The sequence below is a fragment of the Cydia strobilella genome, chromosome 21, assembly GCF_947568885.1.
Source record: "Cydia strobilella chromosome 21, ilCydStro3.1, whole genome shotgun sequence".
NCBI classification, from domain to species: domain Eukaryota; kingdom Metazoa; phylum Arthropoda; class Insecta; order Lepidoptera; family Tortricidae; genus Cydia; species Cydia strobilella.
This window is the reverse complement of record NC_086061.1, coordinates 1,142,984-1,169,056: the sequence shown is the minus strand read 5'-3', so window position 1 is coordinate 1,169,056 and position 26,073 is coordinate 1,142,984. Positions and strand designations below refer to the sequence as shown.

Genomic DNA, 26,073 nt, shown 5'->3' with positions numbered 1-26,073 from the left:
TAAATACATTGTTAAACATTGTGTTATATACGGAACCCTTGGAACGCGAGACTTAAACTTTGACTTGATTGGAATGATTTAGCATAGAATCGAAAAGTTGTTAGAAAAGGTCATTAAATTGGTAGCTTCATAACACTGGCGGCGGTAACTTTTCTCATCATTTAACGAACTTCCCGAACCTAATGCGGAAACTTTTTTAACTACCTACTTGTCTGTTACTCTTAATATGAGTAATTTTGTGGGCTTTCGAAGTTTCCTGCGCCATAATGAAGCTTTTAGACTTTCAGATTTAGCAAATTATTTTCAATATAAGTAATTAGCTCGCGAATTAGCTTAACTCATGAATTAACCATATTTGTACGGGGTCCATTCGACCATATAATAGATGACACAGTGAGCGTGAGTGTATAAGTAATAAAATAAAACACAAGGTGACATTAAAACCGATGTCACACGATTTTTTATATGTTGGAATGTATGTAAAACGTAGGTAGGTAGGTAGGCATATCGCATGTCTTTATTGACAAAGCATGGGAAACTCTCTTCTGTTGTAAATACCTTTGTAACCATGTTTTAAGCAAATAAAATTTCTGATGTCTGAGATCTAAAATTTTCCAAGTCTGACGCTTGCACCATTTCAATTATAGCGCTACTGGCATTTATTTTATGACTATTCTCATAATATTTGAATTTTGAATAGCTGTCCAAATGAGCGCTCAGGGTTCGGGATTCTGTTAAGGTTTCTATGAATTAATATACATAAATAGATCAGAATCAACATGACTTTTGACCTGTTTTTTTTTCTCCTAATCAAAATCATTAGGACAATTTTATTGAGCGTTAAGGAAGCTTGACTTACTTTATCTTATACTTTATTGCGTTATGTGCGTGAACTCTTAAATCGACAGAAAGCACAAAATGTAGAGAGTTTAAACTATCTCGGCGTTCGATAGCTGAAATGAGTCAGGTTACGCAAAAAGCGGGTCAAAGTTAAGACTAACGTTTTGGACGTTGTAAAGTCGTTTAAAAGGGTAAGTTTTATACACCTACCGGAATAAATTTCATATGTATACGAAGGAAAAAGTTGGAATCGTACCAGCGTCTTCTGCATTCGCGGCAGATGCTCGGCCATCCGGTCACGGTGGCATGGGTCGAAATGTTTTCTTTATATAACAATAAATAAAAAAAAAAAAAAAAAAACAAGTATATGCAATTTCTTAAGTTCTTATGGCACCCCCTGGCCATCCCTGTTGAATAAATTAGAAAATTGAACACTGGCCACTCAAATACTTAGTCTTAAGTTTCAATATTGCCACCAATAGAGGGCGCCACTTACTATGCGTTTGGTGTGTGTGAGCGAACTTGTATTTCTTGTAAGTGCATCGGTCTTAAGTTAAATAAATCATTTCAAGGGAATTAACTTGTTTCTCTGGAACCAAAGCCCATAATCCAATAGGTTACGGGCCCAGGAAACTCTGAAAATAGAAATACCGAAGAAAACTGCAAAGAAAAGTTCCAAAAAGTGTTATTCATTATCGGCGATATAACCTCAAAATGGATCCCACGCGCTCAATGAATTTGGAAAAATTTGACGGGAATAACTTTAGACAATGGAGATTTCAAGTCAAATGCTCATTAAAGGCGAAGGGAATCGACATTTCAACTCCAAAACCAACTACAGAAGCCAAAGAATTGAAGGAGTGGTTAAAAAATGATGGCATGGTCATGTATATAATTACGTCTTCGATGGACTTCAAGCAAATTACACTCATAGAAAACTGTGAAACTGCTTCAGAAATTATGTCAAAACTTGAATCAATTTATGAACAAAAGAGTGAACTGTGCAAAATGTTAATCCACGAGAAGTTTTATCAGTATAAAATGTCACCGGGTGACAGTGTGGCACAACACATTTCAAAAGTGGAGACCTTAGCAAAACAATTGAAAGAAAGTGGCGAAACTGTTAGCGATATGGCAATAATCACTAAAATACTTGGGACATTGCCTCTTAAATATAGATCGCTGCGTCAAGCCTGGATGTCATTATCTTCTGATAAACAAACTCTTAATAACTTAACCGCTCGTCTATTAGATGAAGAAGCAAGCTTGGCATCTGTAGAAGAACAAGAGACAGCTCTTCTAGTAGCTGGGAAGACCTGGAAGAATCAACCTAAACAGAATCGAGATGTACCATCACAGAATCAACCACAAGCATCGGGGAGTGGTACAAACCAAAATAGAAACACAAAACATCGTTTTGAATGTTACAACTGTGGAAAGCGGGGTCATTTTTCAAAAGAATGTCGCTTTCAAAGAAAATCCAAGAATGGGAAATCACAGAAGGAAGCTACAGACATGTTGGCATTTAATATAGAAGATAGCTCTTTTCATGTTGAAGAAAACATTTGGATCTTAGACAGTGGGTCATCAGCTCACATTAGTTATAGGAAGGACTACTTCTCTGAACTTTATGAGTGCGACCAGAAATAATTGACGTTAGGAAACAAACAAACTGTTGAAGTGTGCGGTATTGGCAAAGTGTTAATAAAAAGACTTGTCAATGGACAGTGGGAGAATAGTGAACTGCAAGGTGTGCTATATGTACCAAGTTTTCATAGAAACTTATTTTCTGAGGGTGTGGTAATAAGAAAATCTTGCACTATCATAAAGAAAAACTCGAGTGCTTTAATTTACAAAGACAATCAAGTAGTTATGAGTGCTAAACTCACAGAAAACAATTTGTACGAGTTAAATATAAAAACAGTGGTTCCAGAGACTTGTAATTTAGTGCTAAAAGACCAAAATGACATTAAAAAGTGGCATGAACGCTTATGTCATATTAATCTAAAAGAAATTAAAACAATGTGTGCAAATAGCGTTGTAGAAGGTCTGAAAATAAAAGACAATGAAAAAACTGACTTTGTTTGTGAGGCATGTGCATATGGGAAACAATGCAAGTTTCCATTTCACAAATCTGTAAGAGGAGAACTACAGCCTGGTGATGTAGTATACAGCGATGTCTGTGGACCCATGAGCCACACTTCAGTCCAAGGCATGAGGTACTTTGTGTTATTCAAAGATGCAGCTACAAGTTACAGGCATGTATATTTTATTAAAAACAAAAGTGATGTCATAGAAATTTTCAAGAAGTATAATAATATTGTGAAAAATAAATACATGCACAGTGTTAGATATTTGCATACTGATAACGGGGGAGAATATGTAAATAAAGTTTTTCAAGATTATATGGACAAGGAGGGGATAATTCATGAGCGCACTGCCCCCTACACATCACAACAGAATGGTCGGGCCGAACGAGAGCTACGTACGATTGTTCAAGCTGCTCGTTCTATGCTGTACGCAAGAGATGTGCCACTAAATCTGTGGGCAGAAGCGGTCAACTGTGCTGTGTATATATTAAATAGAACATCCTCCAGCCAGACTCCAATGAAAACACCATTTGAGCTGTGGAATGGCACCAAACCTCAGCTAGGCCATGTGAAGGTATTTGGTAGTGTCGGCTATGTCCATATTCCCGATCAGTTAAGAACAAAGCTGGAAAAGAAGAGTGAGAAAATGATACTAGTTGGTTATGATAACACCAACTACAGAATGTATGACATAAATTCTAAGACAATAAAAATATCAAGAAATGTCATCTTTGATGAGAATCAAGTACCAGAAATAAGAAGAAATATAGTGCAAATGTGTCTTGAGGACAATAGTGAAGATAAGAACTGTGAAGAGACTGAAGAGGGAGTAAGTTTAGTGGATGACACACTGGTAGAAGCTTCTACAACAGGGTCAGACAGCATACTAAGCTGTAACAGTGATGATCCACCATTTGAGCCGTCTGAAGACATAGAAATTACGCAACGTAGAGATATACTTCTGAGACCACGGAAAAACAGAAACTTGGAAGCCAATCTCGTCGAGCTGTCATTGCCTCAAACATATGCTGAAGCCTTGCAGAGTCCTCAAAGAAAAGAATGGTCAGAAGCCATTAAAGAAGAATTGTCAGCACACAAAGAAAATAATACATGGAGTCCAGTTGAAAGATCTGGTCAACGAACCCTCACCACTAAATGGGTTTTTGCTATAAAGAAAACTGAAAATGATCAAACACGTTATAAGGCTCGCTTGTGTGCTCGAGGATTTAACCAGATCAAAGATGTTGACTATCAGGAAATATTCTCTCCGACAACAAGGTATGACTCTATTAGAATACTTCTGTCTATTGCAGCAAAATATAAATTAGAAATTCAGCAATTTGATGTAAAAACTGCTTTCCTCAATGGGTACCTTGATGAAGATATTTTCATAGAAATTCCTGATGGTGTTCCATTAAATAAAAATTTTGTATTAAAATTAAATAAATCTCTGTATGGTCTGAAGCAGGCCTCTCGTTGCTGGAACAAAAGGTTTACCCATTTCTTGACTAAATATGGATTTGTACAATCGCAGGCAGATAATTGTATATATATAGGAGTTTTTAATGACACTAAAGTGTTTCTAATCATTTACGTTGATGATGCGCTTGTAATTTCCTCCAACAAAAAGATTATTCAAGAAATAATAAACTATTTAAAACAAGCTTTCAAAATTAAAGAATTAAATTTGAAATACTTTGTTGGCATGGAAATTGAAAGAACTGATGACTATATATGTATTCACCAAAAAGAGTATATTAGGCAAATAATTGATAAGTTTTGTATGAGTTCTGCAAATCCGGTCAGTACCCCTGCAGATGTTAATGTAATCATAACTAAAAATATAGATGAAAATACTGTGGATTTTCCGTATAGGGAAGCTATAGGCTCCTTATTGTTTTTGTGTACAGTCTCGCGGCCTGACATTTCATATGCTGTGAATGTACTGAGCAGATATGTAAATAATCCAAGTCAACAGCATGTAAACGCTGTTAAGCGCATAATTAGATACCTAATTAATACGCAGGATTTGTGTATAAAGTATGGAGAAAGTAATGATCTTGTTGGTTTTTCAGATTCTGATTTTGCAAGTGACGTAGATACACGTAAGTCAACTACGGGATATATTTTTAAAATGAATAATGGTCCAATAACATGGTCCAGTCAGAAACAAAAGACCATTTCTCTCTCCACGACCGAGGCAGAATTTGTCTCGGCTTGTGAAGCCGCAAAAGAAATTCTGTGGCTAAAGCTTCTTTTGTCAGAATTAGGTGAAAAATTTGATCATATTATACTATATGTTGATAATCAGTCGGCAATTAAGCTTATTAATAATCCTGTTTTTTCATAAGAGAACAAAACATATAGATATTAAATATAACTTCATAAGGGAAAAAGTGGAGTTGGGCCTGATTAAAATTAATTATATACCAAGTAAAAGTCAATTAGCAGATATTTTAACAAAAGCTTTGCCCACTCAAACTTTTACCTACTTAAGAGATCAAATTTTGTTTAATTAAGTTTTTTATGGCCCTTTTAAAGTGTGTTGAAACGGGTCTTATTGTTGTTTTAGTGTTAAATTTTAGTGGGAGTGTTGAATAAATTAGAAAATTGAACACTGGCCACTCAAATACTTAGTCTTAAGTTTCAATATTGCCACCAATAGAGGGCGCCACTTACTATGCGTTTGGTGTGTGTGAGCGAACTTGTATTTCTTGTAAGTGCATCGGTCTTAAGTTAAATAAATCATTTCAAGGGAATTAACTTGTTTCTCTGGAACCAAAGCCCATAATCCAATAATCCCTAAGGTAGAACAGTATGGTTCTCATCTCCTAACCGAATCAACTTTTCCTTCGTATACGACACTTATTTCGGTTTATAATTTACATAGTAGTGTTTCTACTTTAAAAAACCGGCCTAGTACGCAAAAAACGGCAAAAAAAATCACGTTTGTTGTATGGGAGCCCTACTTAAATATTTATTTTATTCTGTTTTTAGTATTTGTTGTTATAGCGGCATTTCATCTGTGAAAATTTCATATGTCTAGCTATCACGGTTCATGAGATACAGCCTGGTAACAGACAGACGGACAGAGGAGTCTTAGTAATAGGGTCCCATTTTTACCCTTTGGGTACGGAAATTAATTTGTTCTAAGAGGTTAATTTTGTGCAGTGGTGGAGCACTCTCGGCCGCGCGTGTGCTCGCTGCCGGAGAAGCCGTACAACCCGCGCATCTCGGACGACCTGTACCGGCTGCGCACCTTCTCCATCACCACCAAGGGCGGCGTCGTCAACTGCGGCGACTCCATCTGCAACCGCCGGTCGCGCTCCAACACCTCCGTCAACTCCACCAACAGCAGGCAAGTGCTACAACCCGCGCGTCTCGGACCTGTACCGGCTGCGCACCTGTCGTCAACTGCGGCGACTCCATCTGCAACCGCCGGTCGCGCTCCAACACCTCCGTCAACTCCACCAACAGCAGTCAAGTGCTACAACCCGCGCGTCTCTGACCTGTACCGGCTGCGCACCTGTCGTCAACTGCGGCGACTCCATCTGCAACCGCCGCTCGCGCTCTAACACCGTCAACTCCACCAACAGCAGGTAAGTGCTACAACCCGCGCATCTCGGACCTGTACCGGCTGCGCACCTGTCGTCAACTGCGGCGACTCCATCTGCAACCGCCGATCGCGTTCCAACACCTAGGTCAACTCCACAAGGCAAGTGCAGAATAAGTTTTTTGTCAATTTTGCATATAAGCAATATCATTCAACTTGATACACGATTTTATCGCTGACTGTACACACAACAATAGAATCGTGTTGCCGAGGTCGACCGAATAAGAGTCGAATAACATTACTTCTTGTTGTATCATCATTGTGTAGAGAAAACAATAAGCTTTTTGACATTAAAATTTCATTTTCCCCTCACTAGCTCGGAAAGTTGTCTTTTATCCTTTAAAACAAGCGGGGAAAAACGCATTTTATCCACTAGTGGGGAAAGTAATTTGACCTTGGATGGAGCGTGTTTAAGTAGCTTGACAGATAACAAAACGTAAAGCGCTCATAATAATGGTTCGTTCGATATTAATTATCATTAAACAAATGGTTTGAGAATCTAATAAAAAATACCAAATTTAGCTTTATTTAATGATTTTATGCCATGACATAAACCTTAAAGTTCCATAAGAAACGTACTTTGTTTTTTAATAATGATGTTAAATATAATTCTGAACGCACAAGTTGAGTCGATGCAATTTCAAAACGCATCATTGACATTTCATACGTCAGAAATGTCAAATTTGTCAACAAAATTTTTACTTAAAAACACGTAAAAATACAGAATTTCCAGTTTTTTGTTAAAATATCGTAAAAAATGAGTGATTCCAGTGATGAAGATGATCTAACGCCTGTGGATGTTGTACTTTCCTCGCTATAGTGAGGGGAAAAGTTTTGTGTTACACACGGGTGCAAATGTATTTTACTTCTCGTGTGTTGAAGCACTCGCTACGCTCAGGATTCTATTTTAGAACCACTCGCTTCGCTCGTGGTTCAACTATAGAATCCTTTCGCTTGCTCGTGTTTCAATTCCACACTCGCGGGTAAAATACAAATTTGCACCCTTGTATAACAAATAACTATTTTGATACAAGCTGATAGTACTTTTCATTCAAACGGCAACTAATACTCATCGAGAAAATTCTAACTTGAAACAATTACATAGGTGGCGTTCTTTTATAAAGAAAAGGAAAAATATTAATGTTTTTTCTTTATATTTAATTGATAAGTCTTCCATTCCGCGAACTTTTGGACCTTCCCTCGTACGATGTCGACCTAGGAAACACTATAATACGACGCAAACTTTTAGGTTAATATTTGTTTATTTGCTTATTAGTTTTGAATTAAATATAAGACCAGCACTATTTTCCATCTATGAAACAAATTACAAACGTATTGTATAAAAAAATAGATTTGAGAAGATTTTACATCTTTCATGATAAATTACCCGATTTCTGATTGAACAGAGTACACCTACGTAACAATGCAATGATTTGGTACCATCAAGCTTATCGTAATAACAAAGACCGAAGATCGACTCTTTATTCAAAAAAACTAAATTAAACCCTTGTAAAATACTATTGGGTCATCATTCGCTCTGACCTAATGCAAATTTCTGGAATGACTCAACACGAGATTATCCTAATACACATAAACAGAGCGAACACTATCATTACACAATGATCTGACACAGCACAGTCAACTAATCAGATTAGGGCAGATTTGTGAGCGATGTCCACCTCGCGTGCCGCCTTCTGACCCACATACCACAAGATGAATGAAGCCGTTAGTCGCACCTCAAAGGAAAATGTCTCCGCTTTTGCATTAGGTACCCACAGCTAGTCACCTTAGCCAAGCGAAAAACAGCTTTAGCACAAAGTTCTAAAGTCTCAATATTTTAGTATGCTGTCATGTTGGTTTTTGACTAGATCGACGTGGTCGTTTGCGGGCAGGTCATTGAGGCAAAACGTAATTTGGTCGTTACGAGCTCTTTGTAGAATGATATTCTAAATATTGTTATTAAGGTTAAATTGGGGCATTTAATTAATTTAATAAAAAAGGATATTTATTCTAATATAATATTTTATTTACTATCCCAATGGCAGACGGCGGAGTGATCTCTAACCGACCTGAAGTTGTTTACGAATTCAAGAATGGTGTGAAAGTTTATTTCATTTCGGGACAATCAGTCAACGTCAGTTGGTGTTGGGTTTTAATAAAAGAACACTATTCGGCTGAGTCTGTATGTAAATTTGAGTTTTTGTCCAAGTTTGCGACAAAGGCGGGACCGCGGCCATGGGCATTTCTGTTAATATTTTTTCCCCCCACTAGCTCGGAAAGCCGTTTTTTATCCTTTAAAACAAGCGGGGAAAAACGCATTTTATCCACTAGTGGGGAAAGTAATTTGACCTTGGATGGAGCGTGTTTAAGTAGCTTGACAGATAACAAAACGTAAAACGCTCATAATAATGGTTCGTTCGATATTAATTATCATTAAATAAATGGTATGAGAATCTAATAAAAAATACCAGATTTAGCTTTATTTAATGATTTTAAGTCATAAACCTTAAAATTCCATAATAAACGTTTGTTTTTAAATAATTATGTTAAATATAATTCTGAACGCACAAGTTAAGTCGATGCAATTTCAAAACGCATCATTGACATTTCATACGTCAGAAATGTCAACATTGTCAACAAAAATTTTACTTAAAAACTTCTCACGTAAAAGTACAGAATTTCCAGAGTTTTTTGTTATAATATCGTAAAAAAATTAGTGATTCCAGTTGATGAAGATAATCTAACGCCTGTGGATGTTGCACTTTCCTCGCTATAGTGAGGGGAAAAGTTTTGTGTTACACACGGGTGCAAATGTATTTGACTTCTCGTGTGTTAAAACACTAGCTACGCTCAGGATTCTATTTTAGAACCACTCGCTTCGCTCGTGGTTCAACTATAGAATCCTTTCGCTTGCTCGTGTTTCAATTCCACACTCGCGGGTAAAATACAACTTTGCACCCTTGTATAACAAATAACTATTTTGATACGGTACAAATTTTCCATTAAGCTGTCAAGTCAAATGTGCTATTAAGTTTAATGATGTTGCTTTTACGGTAACATTTTCCACTTAAACTAAATTGCTCCCTGTGATTTTTTTCCATAAATTAACAATAGGTGAAAGGTCATGTGGTCAAACCCCACATAGTTTACTTTACAAACCAACCATAGTTTATTTTACAAGTAACAGTATGAGGATGCCCTACAAGTGTTACTCTTGCCCCAGTGTTTGTCTTACCCCATCTGACCTTATGCATTTTTCACTTGTAGTTACCCGTCCGTCAAAATAGACAACCGAACAGGTTTACTTTTACTGTAGCTTTCCTTGAAACTCTTTAGTTCTCAAAAATATGAAAAAAATCGTGAAAGTTAAGCTTTACTTTCACGATTTTTTTAATATTTTTGGGCTTTGTCGGCGTAACTGATATATATGTATATCCATGCCAAATTTCAGCTTTCTAGCACTAACGATCACGGAGCAAAGCCGTGGAGGAACAGACGGACATGGCGAAATAAGGGTTCCTACTTGACTACGAACCCCAAAAATGAACTAGTAATTTTTCTGCTACACGCACATCCGTACGTCTGTTAGAGAAAAAGAAAACCTCCAATTTGAAATACTTTTATTTGCTCTATATAATTATGTCAACCCATTACCCATTACCTGCAGACCTGCGGTCATTTCGTTACGCCACTAATGACATTTTAATTGTATTACTTACCTATAATAATGGGAAGCATAACACAGCGGAACAATAATGAGCGCGACTGAATTAATTATACCACGACTGGACTCTGCGGGTTTTCAGGCAGTTTGTTGAGTTCTGAAATCTTTTTCACAGAGTACCTGTGACTACCTCCAGTATTACAATAGTAATTGTGTAATGAGGGAGGGTAAGGAAATTCTGCAAAAGAGGTCTTTAGATGCACGACCGCCGCAGTGCATTAAAGACTCGAGTTTGCAATATTCTTACTCCGGGGGGAGTTACAAAGGTTTTCATCACACCTGCGAAGAAAAAACTGAATTTTGAGCGAAATTATTCTTAAACACGGTGACATTTCAAACATTCTTCCGCCACATTGTCATTCTTTGATAGGTTAGGCATCGAAGGCACATGCCATTGATATTATATAGGAAAAGAGACCATATATATAGTTCCTGTATCTATGGCACAGACCTATCCGGCGTTCAGCCACGATTGAAAATTTTGTAAAAATATTTTACACGTCTATAAAAATAATTAAATTAAATATTTTTTTCCCCTTACTAGCTCGGAAAGCCGTCTTTTATCCTTTAAAACAAGCGGGGAAAAACGCATTCTATCCACTAGTGGGCAAAGTAATTTGACCTTCGATGGAGCGTGTTTAAGTGGCTTTTGGCAGATAACAAAACGTAAAACGCTCATAATAATGGTTCGTTCGATATTAATTATCATTAAATAAATGGTTTGAGAATTTAATAAAAAATACCAAATTTAGCTTTATTTAATGATTTTAATTCATAAACCTTAAATTCCATAAGAAACATTTGTTTTTTTTTAATGATGTTGAATGTAATTCTGAACGCACAAGTTGAGTCGATGCAATTTTAAAACGCATCGTCAGAAATGTCAGCATTGTCAACAAAAAAATTCTCATCGACTCCGACACGTAAAAATACGCAACTTCCAGAGTTTTCTGTTATAATATCGTATTATCGTAAAAAAATGAGTGATTCCAGTGATAAAGATGATCTAACGCCCGTGGATGTTGCACTTTCCTCGCTATAGTGATGGGAAAAGTTTTGTGTTACACACGGGTGCAAATGTATTTTACTTCTCGTGTGTTGAAACACTCGCTACGCTCAGGATTCTATTTTAGAATATACAACTATAGAATCCTTTCGCTTGCTCGTCGTTGCAATTCCACACTCGCGGGTAAAATACAACTTTGCACCCTTGTATAACAAATAACTATTAACATAAACAATAAAAATAAATTATAAACGTCAGTATTCAAAATAAAACTCATTAATACCTACTTGTTGCGTATGATTTTTTTATTATACCACGTCGGTGGCAAACAAACATACGGCCCGCCTGATGGTAAGCAGTCACCGTAGCCTACGGACGCCTGCAACACCAGAGATATTACATGCGCGTTGCCGACTCTTTAAAAACCTGTACACTCCTTTTTTGAAGAACCCCATACTGTAGCCCCTCGGGAAAACCTCGGCAGGGAGCTCATTCCATAGCCGAAGCGTCCGAGAATTAGTGACACAACTAAAAAAAAAGCTTTTTTTACAATCCATAACTCCCGCGGGAACAATATAAGCCTTTGTCCTTCCAGACTGAAGCTTGCAGTTCATGCCAGTTCATTGGAAACTACCTAAATAAAAAACAGTTGAAGAAAGCGATTACAATTACATATTTATAATGCTCCGAAATACTTCTGGTCGTCCCGTAAGGCCGGTTGTAGACGTCCGGTATTTTCGCCGGACAGCTGTCCGGGTTCAGCGACCATGTCTTATTCTGGGTGGGTGTAAAATGGGTATAGCTATCGGTAGCCACATACAAATATGGACATAGTCGCGTAACACGATCCGTTTTCCGGCGAAAACACCGGACGTCTACAACCGGCCTAATACTTTGTCAGCAGATCTCACACTCAACTAACCACGTATAGAGATATAAGCAAATTAGCAGGTACACGTTATGAACATACTTAATAGACCGAATACATATTTATTCATGCCAAATGAATCATTCATACGGTTCGTGGTTTGTGGAACGGCTTTGTATCCTAGCCTCGCCAATACCTGTGCCATTACTCATATAAATCGATAACCATTACGGCGCGCCTGGCGAAAGGCTTAATCATTATTGAAAACTGGTTGTGTCAGAACAATATGCCTTTTTAGGGTTCCGTACCTCAAAAGGAAAAAACGGAACCCTTATAGGACCACTCGTGCGTCTGTCTGTCTGTCCGTCTGTCACAGCCTATTTTCTCCGAAACTACTGGACCAATTAAGTTGAAATTTGGTACACATATGTAAGTTTGTGACCTAAAGACGGACATGTAACGTAAACAAATGAATTTTAAACATGGGGGCCACTTTCGGGCGGTAAATGAGAAAATTTAAAAATGAAGTTATACAATAGTAGATTGTGTCACAAGGGAGCAAAATGACATATTTACGGCGAGGGCGTACAATTGAATCCTAAACGAAGCGAAGGATTCTATAATAGAATCCTGAGCGTAGCGAGGGATTCTAACATAGAATCCTGAGCGTAGTGAGGGATTCAAGTGTTAACGCCAAAAGGTGAAAATAATTTTGCTACCATGTGACACATACTGCTTTTTACATCACCTATGAGGAAATTACATACATATATTAGGTTTCAAAACATTATTATTTCAGCAAAGATCGATACGGACAAAGTGCGAAAAATATGTATACACGACCTTAGTAATGGTACATACTTCTGGCACTTTGTCCGTATGGATATTTTCAGACGTGACTGTAGTGACAAATTAAAAGTACCTACAGCTCATAATTATGTACCTAATATCTTTTCAAAGACAGCAGTAAACACCTAAAGTGATACATTGAAAATCAAGTACATTATTTTTGTAGATTTTTCTGGTAACAAATTAGCTCTTACCCCTTTGAACCAAATCTTCGGAAGAACACTATTATGAAGACTGATATCACTTATATTTATTATTATAAAGTTATTGATTTAAACTAAGTATTTACAAATTTATACACAATACAGAACCGCATAATTATGCTTTGTGGAATATTTGTACAAAACTTTTTAAATATAAACTTTTAAAATTGCATAGACAAGTATGGCTGCGTTTAAGGAGACCTAAAATGTCAATATAAAAATAAAATTATTAAACTAATGTTTTTTTACGTTTCTTTGTAAATATTACGCGAATTAATTAATTTACGTAATTTAAATAAACTATTTATTAATTTAAAATACGCTAACTACATTTATTATTTAGAATTACAACAAAATATTATTTAAGTTAGAAAAATTGTATGCACGTAATCGATTATAAAGAAATTGTAATCGATTATATACATACTAATTTCATATGTCTTTGTGTCAATATTTCATACTGGCAACAAAATGTCCTTGAACAGAAAAGTGCCACTTTGATCCCTCCTAGCAGGGAAGAAAAGTTCCCTTTTCGAATAGGTGATGTGAAAACTATATTGTGTTACATATCAAATGAAAGAGCTCATTGTGAGAATAAAATTATTTTTTTTAATAATTTTATTTTTATTTAATTTTATTTAATTTTAATTTTAATAGTTTTAGAAGTTATTCTAGAAAATATGCAAACAATTACTAACCTCCCCCCCCAACCCCTTTGGAAAACCTATCAGAAATGTGCAGTCAAGAGTGGGTCGGACTTAATTACTTTTTGATCCGACCCCTACGAGTTTTTTAAAGATATTTCACTCACGTTTCACATAAAATAGTACATTTCGATGCTAGTGCGGAAAGTATGTCATTACATCACGAGTACCGAGACTCGGGAAGAGTGAAGAATGACATTTCCGCACGTGTATCGTACGACGTTTTTTAATACAGTTGCAAAAAAATAAGACAACAAGTAATGAATAAAAAAATATCGAATGTTGCCTTTGGAAACTTAGCTTGCAGTAAGAAAAAACGCCTCTTCTTTGACAGGCGTTTTGGCAGCTATTCCTACCTCTACCTTCCATAGCTATTCCGTTCAATTCAGACAACTTATTAAGAACGGTTTTTCAATCTTCAATATTAAAAAATAAACGTGTTATAATGATGAAGACGTAAGTAATAAAATATGAAATAAGTATGTATATTTTTCGTTTTCTTACATTAACAGGTTTTTATGTTGTTTACGACGTTTAAAGGAAACTAATATTAACACATCAATAAGTAGTCATGAATTGGAACAAGTATAAATTTAAAAAAAATTGGAAAGTAAAAAGCACTAGTTAGCGAATACCAACTTTCCGCACGCTAAACAACTACGTAAAGTAGCACTTTTTGAGCAACTGTATATATATAATACATTATTTAAATTGTATAATGTACGGAACCCTTGGAACGCGAGTACGACTCGCACTTGGCCGGGTTTTTTGAAATGAAATGAAATGAAATGAAATATTTATTTGCTTAAACATGGTAATTACATACAGATGTTATAAATTAATTGATTTAATATCACATGTTAAGCCAAAAAAATGGCATGCAAATTTAAAACTAAATAAGAACTTTTATTACAATTTCAAAATTAATATTGAAAAACAAATTTATTAAAATGATTAATATAACATGCAAGTCACATATTTTTTTTTTATAACAAATCACATAAAGTTTAATAGTACATACATTCAAGTATATTATTTAATAATCCATTAAGTATTATAATTATATCTAGTCTAGTGTCTAGTAAACAGAATCAGTCAGAAAATCGTTTAATGAGTAAAAGCATTTGTCTTTTAGCCATTTGTGTAATCTGGTGGTAAATAATTTGTCAGGTAATTGTCTGATTTCATATGGCAACTTATTGTACACAAGAATACTCATTACATAGCAGTTTTTTTTAAATAAAGAGGTGTTACATAGGGGCATTTGTAGCTTAAATTCATCCCTGGCTCTTAATCTATTGTTAGTAGATGACGGTTTAAAATAAAGTGGAAGTTTCCGTACAATGCACCCTAATTCTAGTATGTACATGTCAAATAAGGTTAGCAGTCCAAGTTTCCTAAACAAAGGTAGGCAAGAGTCCCTCGGCTTAGCTCCGCATACCGCTCTAACACACTTTTTTTGAATCAAGAACGCTTTATTAACATCTGTGCAATTGCCCCATATTGATATGCCATATCTTAACACTGATGCAACATAGCCATGGTAGGCAAGCAATGCTGTTTTTTCTCCAGCTACGGTCCTAAGCTGTTTTAAAGCGTAGACAAACCTATCGAGTTTGTCGCATATTAGTTTTACATGATTTTTCCATGTACAGTGTTGATCTACGATAATGCCTAAAAACTTCATTTCGTTAACTCCCTCAATTATCTTTTAGTTATTGGATACTGAAAGTACTTCATATAAGTGCAGTATTTATGTATATATGTATATTTTTGCGTGTATTTTTAATACAGCTGCAAAATGCAAAGATACGTAGGTTTCAGCGCTATGAAATGACTTTGAAAAAAAAACTTCAAATTTAGCCTTAAGTAAAAGCGAGAAATTTTCTAAAAAAAAAAACAGTGCGGCAATGTACCTATTGCGTAATCATTACTTGCGACAGTTTTGAATTCACATCACTTAGTACGGCATTTTGAATAACATATATTCCATTTTATAATTTTTGAGGTGTACTAGTAGTAATGAATCATACACATCCTAATAAACTTCTCGAATTTCTCCCTCAATGGGTATTTATAGGCACGTAAATTTGTTTCCATTCTTCCATTCTGAGAGAACTAAAAATCACCAAACGACTCTCAACAATCTGCCAGGAGAGGGCTCTCAGATTCTTTGGGCACATAATGCGATCGCCACACCACAGCCTCGAACGTGACATCATACTGGGGCAAGTTGAAGGCAAGCGCGCTAGAGGAAGAGCCCCGGCAAGATGGTCGGATTCCATTAGACAAGCATGTGGGTCCATGCAGAGGGCAGCCCACATAGCCCTTGATCCCGTTAAATGGAGGGATATAGTTCTTGGTCACGATCCTCTGTCATGAGGGAACGACGAAGAAGAAGAAGAAGAAATTTGTTTCAGCAGGTATATTTTAAACAGCGTCAGAATTAAGTAACTTGAATAATATTTAAATAGCGAGGTATCGCTATTTATTTTATATATTTAGATTCGTCTTTTCTTTTTAGGGTTCCGTACCCAAAGGGTAAAAACGGGACCCTATTACTAAGACTTCGCTGTCTGTCTGTCTGTCCGTCTGTCACCAGGCTGTATCTCATGAACCGTGATAGCTAGACAGTTAAAATTTTCACAGATGATGTATTTCTGTTGCCGCTATAATAACAAATACTAAAAACATAATAAAATAATTATTTAAGTGGGGCTCCCATACAGCAAACGTGATTTTTTGTTGTTTTTTGCGTAATGGTACGGAACCCTTCGTGCGCGAGTCCGACTCGCACTTGGCCGGTTTTTATTAAAAAGCTGCTGTCTGAGAATATAGAACCTGGACAATCGTTTTATAACTTTTATTACATTGTTCGCTCATTGTTGTTTGTCTCACAGCGTATCCCTTTGTATTAACCCGAATATTTAATCATTTTATGAAAATTGTGCGACACGGATGAATAAATATTATAATGGCTGTTTGGGAGACCTTAATCCTGACTAATAGAGCCTTAACCGAACAGAGACTTGTCCTGGATTAAAATATAAACAATGGAATAAAATGAGTGAAAATATAAATAAAACTAAAGAGAATTTGCGAAATTATTATACGAAAAATCACCTTAGGAAATCTGGTAACAGGAATTCAAATACATCATATTATACGAGTATAATACCAGAAAACTTTCGTATATATTTTGTAGACCAGCGTTTCCATTACACGTATGACGGACCAAAGCCTTTGATATAAGTACATAATATTATATAATATATTGAATGAATGAATAAATATACTTTATTTCAGACCATGTGGACCATTCGCTCCTTAATGGTATACCTCAAATTACACATCAGCCTGTAGGTATAACACTAGAGCGGTACTGTCATAGTAAATTTTGTAACCCCAGTAAATTCACTGCCATCTGTCGACACACTTTAAAACTAAAAATGAAGATTTATAAAAATACGATAGAATGTATTTAAATATAGATAAATGATTTTTTTTATTTGCATTAATTATTTTTATGATTTTGACCCATGTTCTTTCACTGATATGCGTTAAAATTGTTAAATAACAAACGAAACCGTCAACGCCATCTATACGATTGTAGGCCAAAACTAGTAGCGCCCTCTGAACGAGAATCAAATTTTCTTGATTTTCGAGGCACGTTTTTTCCTTAGACTGTATCCATCTATTACGGAGTTATATCTATCTTTGGTATAACGCTTAAGTGAAAGTAATAAAATATTAAGTATAAGTAGTTCTTTTAATGTATATTTCATAAAAATAGCGTAGTTATCTTTAATTAAAAAGGCACTTGGGAATATAGCAAACTCTTAAATTCGATATATTATTCTCTCACCAGGCGGCAGTACATTCTGAAATATAATTTTTTATACGGTATAATAATATTGATTACTCATGAAATAACACAGTACCAGCGTCTTGATAATTTTCCTTCTCAGATGATGTAGGTGAAACGCGGCCCTAAATCTATATTGAATTGACAATATTATTTTAAATGAATCGCAAAATCAAATTAAATCGAGAGCAAATTCATGAATAATGTCTAAGTCACAATTCATTTGTCATTATTCGTTTTTAGAATTCCGTATCCAAAGGGTACAAACGGGACCCTATTACTAAGACTCCGCTGTCCGTCTGTCTGTCTGTCACCAGGCTGTATCTCATGAACCGTGATAGCTAGACAGTTGAAATTTTAACAGATGATGTATTTTCTACCGCTATGACAACAAATACTAAAAAGTACGTTTTTTTCTTTTTTTATCCAATGTTTTGTTTTTATTTTCTTTATGTAGGATTACCAACAGATAATACATCTTATATGCCCTTAAATCTACCTATATATAACAATCATGACTGATGGTTATCTAATTATAGATAACCACAACTTATAATGTCTTCAGGATCCAACCATTAGATTCTGGCCTGATAACAATGCGACCAATTATGTAGTCAGCTTTTACAAACATATGAAAAATAACTTTGAAGTCAAAATACATTTCCAACTTATAGAATAGAATAGAATAGAATGAGATTTTATTCGTAAGCACAAACAAACAAGACATTACATAATACAAAAGAAAACATAAAATAAGATTAAAGTGCCACGAAATGGCCTCATCTCAGCATGTTGCTGGTGACTTCCATCGCTGATCTTCCGATGAGACCATCAGGTGAGAAGAATCACGGAAGTTAACAGACAAGAAGAAAAGATACATAAAATAACATACAATGAACAAATAGTTAAATACAACAAGCAAGAAGATACAACATAACGCTTAAATTAAAAATTATTTATATAAAGTAAGCATCGTACTTGTAACATAACATAACATACATTATAAAGCATGTTACAAAGTTTTCAAATAGTATTGTAAGTAGGCGCTAAAATCCATAAGCTTTAAAGAAATTTTAGTTTTATCTAACTGATATTCATAAGAAGGTTTATGTTAATAATTGTCTCGGCATTTATTGTAAACATTTCCATAAATAACTTCGCCCACGTCATTAATCCATTGGGATCAAACATTGTTCTGCATCTGACCTTTCGCGGAATTCAAATCATTTCGTCTGCCTTTGAAACGCTTCAAGATTACTATTGTTATCCCCATTTAGAGCATCAGGAAGGGTCAATTCCGGGGTCCGGGTCCCTTGTGCCTTTTGTGGCGTTCGTATTATCAAAGTGCACGACACAATCGTATTGTTGTCTATTATTGTGAACTTGTAATGGGCAGCTAGTTTTCAACCTGTGAAACTTTTTGTATAAATGGTGATGGTAAAGTCTACTTTCAAGATATTTATGGCGTTTGTCAAATCTGAATGGTTTGTCTGTATCCGTTATTATTATTATATTTATGTTGTTTAGAAAGAGACAAAATTTAGCAGCTGTTTATGACTGCAATTTTTTTTATGATATAGGAGGCAAACGAGCAGACGGATCACCTGATGGTAAGCGATTACCGCCGCCCATGGACACCCGCAACACCAAAGGGGTTGTGTGCGTTGCCGGCATTTAAGATGAGAGTACGCTCTTTTCTTGAAGGTTGGAAGATCGTATCGGTCCGGAAATACCGCAGGCGACAGTTCATTCCATAGTTTAGCTGTGCGAGGCAGGAAGTTTCTGGAGAAACGCACAGTTGAGGACTGCCAACCATCTAAGTGGTGAAGATGGAAATATTATAAATAAGTGGGTTAGACATGTCTGTATCTGGTTTTAGCTATTTTCTTACAATTATTGCCATTCAATGGCTTCATAATATTTTTATTTTGAACCTTTTGATCAAAATTTGATTAGCACTTGTAAAGCTAAATCTGACATCAACAACTTCTAGCTGCGCGAGTTTCTCGAACTAAGTAAAGCTAGCCATACACGTACGGATTTGTCCGTCAGATCTGTCTGAAAGATGTGTCCAGCGGACACATCCGTCAATGTGTGGCGAGAAATTGTCACAGATTTGTCCGCCGGATGTCTGCCCGCTGTCCGTGCCCAGTCTGAAATTTATCCCCTATGATTGTTGAAATTTCCGAATTATTGGATTTTTATGAGAAACATAAGCTTTTACATAGAAAAAAATTATACATACCAAATGCAACTAACTGTAATTCAACGTTCGGCTGTGTAAACTGCCGGCTTATAGAGCGGGTCACCTGAGTCGCTAATTGCTAGATTATTAGTGGGCGTGTCGGATTGGCAAGCGACGAACCGAGCGCCTACTGTACCTACACTTGATATAATTTGTTAATATGGCCGGTGTTCCTCAGGGCATCGGACCGGTCCCCGTTCGACGGATCTTGCTGCTCCGGATACCGACCCGTGGACTCGGCCAGCCTCGACACCCCTGATGAGGATGAATTAGACCCGGTGAGCAAAAAAACACTTAGTAAACTGCAGATGTAGTACTACTTCCATACAAAAGATCGTATCCATAAGAGTATTTACTATGTTGAGGGAGATGTACCAGGATTTACTGAGTTGGCGGTGAGATCACAATTGTCTTTTAACTTGATAACAGAGAAAATCCTCGTTCTCGTATGACGTGATTGTGATAACTCTGGGATTACAAGCCTCCTTAGTGCCTCCGCTGTCTTGTGCGAGTGCAGGAGCGCCTATTGAAAAATAGTATGAGCAACCCTAACTGGCGCGGACGCGTGCGGATTTTACTTACGATAGTACCCGCGGGCGTGCACCCGCGCAAGACAGCGCGTTTAGTATGCTTACTAATATTATAAATGCGGTATGTATCCGTTTTGTATTCGGCTGGCAGTTCCTTTGTTTGCCACCGATGTGATGCATACAAATACGTTACATTCTTCAAGGCTTGATTACCACAACGCTGCGCTGCTTAATCGCTGGCATTAACTGTCATTATCAACTTTGAAATTCGTTACAGATACCTAAATACAGAGTGGTGTTGCTTGGCGACGCCGGCGTCGGGAAGACTGCACTTGTTTCCCAATTCATGACGTCTGAGTATATGAACACTTACGACGCGAGTCTGGGTAAGCAGAACGTTCAAGAAATGGCCACGCTACGCACGGTTTTAAAAATTCGATGAAGAGGCATCGGTACTTCCACATCGGCACAATTTACACAATATTGCGTGCGTGGCATGAGCCGCAATGTGCTTTTGCTTTGAATGTACCTATTTATCTTTACCATTATGCATGCTTTTGCTTTTAATTTGCCTATTTATCTATATCATTATGCATGAATAATGCAACTGTTTTTAATTATGTATTTCATGAAAACTAAACTTAAATACACGTTCACATTTCCGTTAAGCTTAGAATAAATTTAAAAGTGGAAAAATTACTGCCTTGGGTGAGACTTGAACTCACGGCCTCTGGATCGATACTCCAGCGCTCTGCCAACTGAGCCACCAAGACCTCATCCATAGTCAGCAAATCTTCCCACTATATGGGTCTAGGGGACCACATTTCCGTTATTTATATATTGACAGACAATACAATCTTGATTTAAACTGATGATGATAATAGGGATTTTAAAGGAGCTTGACACACGTATTCTTTAGTCATAGCTTTATTTGATATTCATAAGCGCAATGTAATATGCCTACTTAAAAAATAAGCTATCTTTATCCAAGGATTCATTAAAATTCAATGATTAAGAGAGTGAAAATTGAGTTGTGTAGACACTTCCACACGGATGACATCGCAAGCGGGGCCTATTTAGGTATAATTACAAATATTACGTACATTAAGGATGAAAATATGCAATAAACAAATATGATATTGTCAACTGAATTCGCTCATTCCTAAATAAAAGCACAACAAAAAATCAGTCAGTGGCTGAAAAATCAAACGCGATTTGTCTTACTACAAATCTAATCCATAATTCCGCTTACTTCCTTAATCGGTTAAATATCCCGAGCTATTAATGAAACATCATTAAACCAGCATTACCCGTTCCCGAAATTAATAAACCTAGTCTCCGCGTACTTATAAAAAGCAATTTCACTGTAATTTATAATAACCGCCGGCGCCTTTAAGAGTTATAATTAAAAGACTTGATTTTCGTTCTTGGGACGATAACGTTTGGTTATACTCGTATATCCTCGCAGTGTTTTTCTTGGTTCTAGAACAAACTGTTTATTCTAGAACCGTTGGATAAGTTCAGGGCACGACTGGCAGCGTGGGCGCTGTGGAGATATTTTGGTCCTTTCTCGATCACCTTGATGATAATTATAGATTATGGGTGCCTTCAAGTAACATAATATGAAATCGCGTAACAGATTTGGCATAAAATAATTGTTCATAAAATTGAACAGGCATAATAATAAAATAGCATAAATCGACCGACCGTTCACGAATAAGATGCGAGTTGGCACAGTGTAACAGCCACTGGGTAAAAAGCGGCGCACACCTCTCGACACCCTGAGCCGCTGACACCGGTGTTGCCCTTGAGCCATCCTAGATGTCGCTTTTTGTGGGGGACCATCTTGTGAGGGCGAGTCACCGTCTGCCGGAAATAAAATTTCATACCGTTTTATTAGGCAGGCGTCCGGTTTTTTTTCCCATAGCTCAGTTCTTAGTCAATCGGTTTCAACCAATAACCTAGTTCACTTTAGATTCTGTTATCTCCAATAGTCCTTACACCATGGTGGGTGCTACCTCTGCGTGCATCCCATGACATGAGCAAGGGCAGCATCCGCTCGGTGTACCCCTTACATTTCATTAAAGCGTCAAAATGGACTATGTGTTGGCTTTGGCTCCGCGCACGCCTCCCAAAGGTCCGGAACACCAATGATCCGTGATGATGGGAAAGACATACAAATAGCATAACACTTATTGTACATAAAAATGAATCCGCATAACATTATTAACTATAACTTTAATTGTCACAAAATGAACTAGCATAAGTTTTATAACAAAACTTCCGTGAGACACTGACATATAGACATATTTCGTTCCATAACGAAGAGCATTTCGATAATTCATCGACTTTATAGACCCGGTTTAATATATTTAATATATTATTAATTATCAGCAAATTCTTTCTTGTGAATATGATTTTGATTATCCTCTCGCCGTCACATTATTTGTCACTTTCGGAATCAAATTGCTTTATTAGGTCTACTTTAAATCAACATTGTCTGGGTCTTTACAATCAATATTTTTCTCTAATAGTGAATTTGCTGTCAAAAGTTTGAAGTAGACTGTAAATTGGGTAAGACCGTGTAAGAAGTACGTGCTACACAGTCACCTTAAGATGGCATTTTCGGCATGACCGTATATGTCAGTTTTGACACTGTCAGTGACCCATGGTACGGGTATAGTAACTATTTGTGGTAATCTGAAGTATTTCCATTTCAAAATTCTTGCAGCCAGTTATGTAGTTACGAAACACATGCAGCACGGACTAGCACAAATGCATATTGTACGTGCATCGAATGCAATTCGAAGCAAACCAACCACCAGAATAAATTGTCCTTGTACCGATTTGAGATAACATTGCATCTCTGAGTCACGTGCAAATAAACACTGTACCCTGAATGGATAAGGTTGGCAATCGTATAACGTTGCCTGTACAGGTAATATTTGTAATCGAGCAGAGAACCATTTCGACAATTGGTATCTGTTGAACGTTTTATTTTTGCACGCTTATATCTTCTTGTCATAGAAGTGGACAGGTCAAATGGATGAGCCATACCGGTGATTAAAATATGTACTTATATTGCGATATTTGGACCTTCGACTGCAAGGCGTACTAATGCATCAATCCTAACCCAGCTTCGAGTGAAAACTCGTCTATCCACCATATGCCAACAACGCATACTCATATTTCGGACACACAGTGCGCAGAGGTGACGAAAGTGGAAAAACTGATTGTCGTTGGAAACACCGAAGGCAGAAGATCGCGCGGTCGCTCAGCAATAAGATGGACCGATCAAGTTAAAGACTCGTCGTCCTCTGCTTTCTACACGGTCGTCAAAGACGCGTTGGACAGAAACCGGTGGAGGCAGATCATCCGCTCCAGATGCAAACCTGATATTGACCACGATCCTCAGACATGAGAGACCGACCAGAGAGAGATATTACAATATTAGAGAGAGAGAGATACAATATTAGTTTTACAGATGGATTTACAAATTTCTAATCTTAGCATTTATGTCGGTGCAAAGTAAAAGAGCCAGAGTTGGTAAAGAAACTTAATTAAAAGCGACTGCTATAACTTAACAACGAAAGCAGCTCTTATTAAAACAAGTCTGGTTTCCTTAGAATTTTTTTTTTTCACCGAGAAACAAATTAATAAACTGAATTTATTTAGAAATACGCGACAATACAATTCTAAGGGATAAGGGAGGGAGGGATCTAAATTGATTTAACGTTAACATGACCAACCTTTTTATACCGCAAAGCACTAATCATCCCTAAACTCATAAAAGTCATAAATCCGAACTATCCAAAAGTTAATAGTGTGGGTCTGGGCGTGCAAAAAAGCCACCAAATTGCGTCTGCACACCCTCGTCACACGGATTAGTACACAATCTAATTTCGTTTATATTAAGGATAATTTCATTAAGAACCCGCAAATTCACTAAGGAATTCAGTCACAATTAAAAAGGCCGGAGTCGCATAATTAACTTTCAGAAGTTTTACGGCCAATTAGAGTTTTGGTCGCATTTTTACGAGCTTTTATTTAACTTGCAATATATCTATGTAAGTAAATATGTATGTTTATATGTAACTATGTATGTTTGTACGAGTCAAATTTTGTAACTTAAATTTTCCCATATTAAATCACATTTACAATCGGGTCTATCGCGAATTTATTTTTGTTACTTTCCGGTTTCCGATGAAACTGAAAATTTGCACACATTTGTAAGTTGTATCTGTGAAAATTTCTGGCTAGCTATCACAGTTCATAAGATACAGCCTGGTGTCAGACAGACAGACGGGCAGTGGAGTCTTAGCTGTGTTTCTGCCTAGCCCTAAAATCATTTATTTTATCTCTTGGACCTTTGGGAGGCATGCGCGGAGCCAAAGCTAACACGCAGAGGCCCTTTTGACACTTTAATGAAATGTAAGGGGTACACCGAGTAGATGCTGTCCTTGCCCGTGTCGTCTCTTGCGTGTGTCGTGCCGTGTGTGGGGATGCACGCAGAGTTGACCCGTCAGGGTGTAAAGAAAATGTATTGTGTGAAAGTGATGGACTAATTACTGGGCTATGGGACAAAAAACCGGATGCCTGCCTTGTTATGAGCGATTACCTGCAGAAGTAAGGACAGAAACATCCGATAAAACATTCAAGCGTCGATTCAGAAAATTACTGGACAACCCATTATAGTCCATAAGTGATTTTTTTTTGTTAATTATTGTTATTACGTATTCGACGATCCTTCTCAGGGGAAATTTTCATATAATGTATAATTAATGAAATTAATTTATTTGGATTATTTTGCCAATTATTTAAATTTATTTCTGACGATCACAATGTAGATTCTTATAAATTGACATTGATGTAATTTGTACTGAAACATATGTTGTGAAATAAATATATCTAATCTAATCTAATAAAACGGTGTGCAATTTTATTTCCGGCAGACGGTGACTCGGCTCCACACGATGGGCCCTTCAAATTTTATTTTATTTGATTATTATAATCATAGAGTAACTTATACTAGAGCGGTACTGTCATAGTAAATTTTGTAACCCCAGTAAATTCACTGCCATCCGTCGACACACTTTAACCCTTAACTACCTACGTCCGATTTCTATAGCATAACCACCTACGAAAGGTCTGGTAGACCACTATTTGAAATGGGTCTCAAATATTTATAAGAATTATGTTAGAGGGACAATTAAATAATATTTACCTATCTATTGGTTGAAGGCATTTATTAACAAATACCGATACAACATTAATCAATAACATATAGCTTGAACTTAACATATAACATTTTTCTTACTTTTAACAAAAAAATCATTGTAAATCCTTTGGGACAAGGGATCACAAAATATTATTTGCATGATATATTTTTTTATTAATAAATCTTAGAGAACAATAATCAGTCTAGCTAATCAGCTATAATTTTTATATAAAAACGTATTATTATTATAAAATTGCAAGCTATTCAAATAACCATTTTTCGCGGCAGCCAATGCACAGCCAATAAATACAATACTTA

The 26,073-nt window shown here is 36.5% G+C and overlaps 1 protein-coding gene across 1 annotated transcript in view; it reads left to right on the top strand.

Moving 5' to 3' along the window:
• Window positions 1-26,073, top strand: part of LOC134751056 (uncharacterized) — a 95,099-nt gene that overhangs the window by 44,190 nt on the left and 24,836 nt on the right. The window contains exons 3-5 of the mRNA XM_063686396.1: window positions 6,102-6,288; window positions 20,186-20,285; window positions 20,815-20,923. Of these exons, the coding sequence (XP_063542466.1) occupies window positions 6,102-6,288; window positions 20,186-20,285; window positions 20,815-20,923 (396 nt within the window). The remainder of the gene's footprint in view (window positions 1-6,101; window positions 6,289-20,185; window positions 20,286-20,814; window positions 20,924-26,073) is intronic.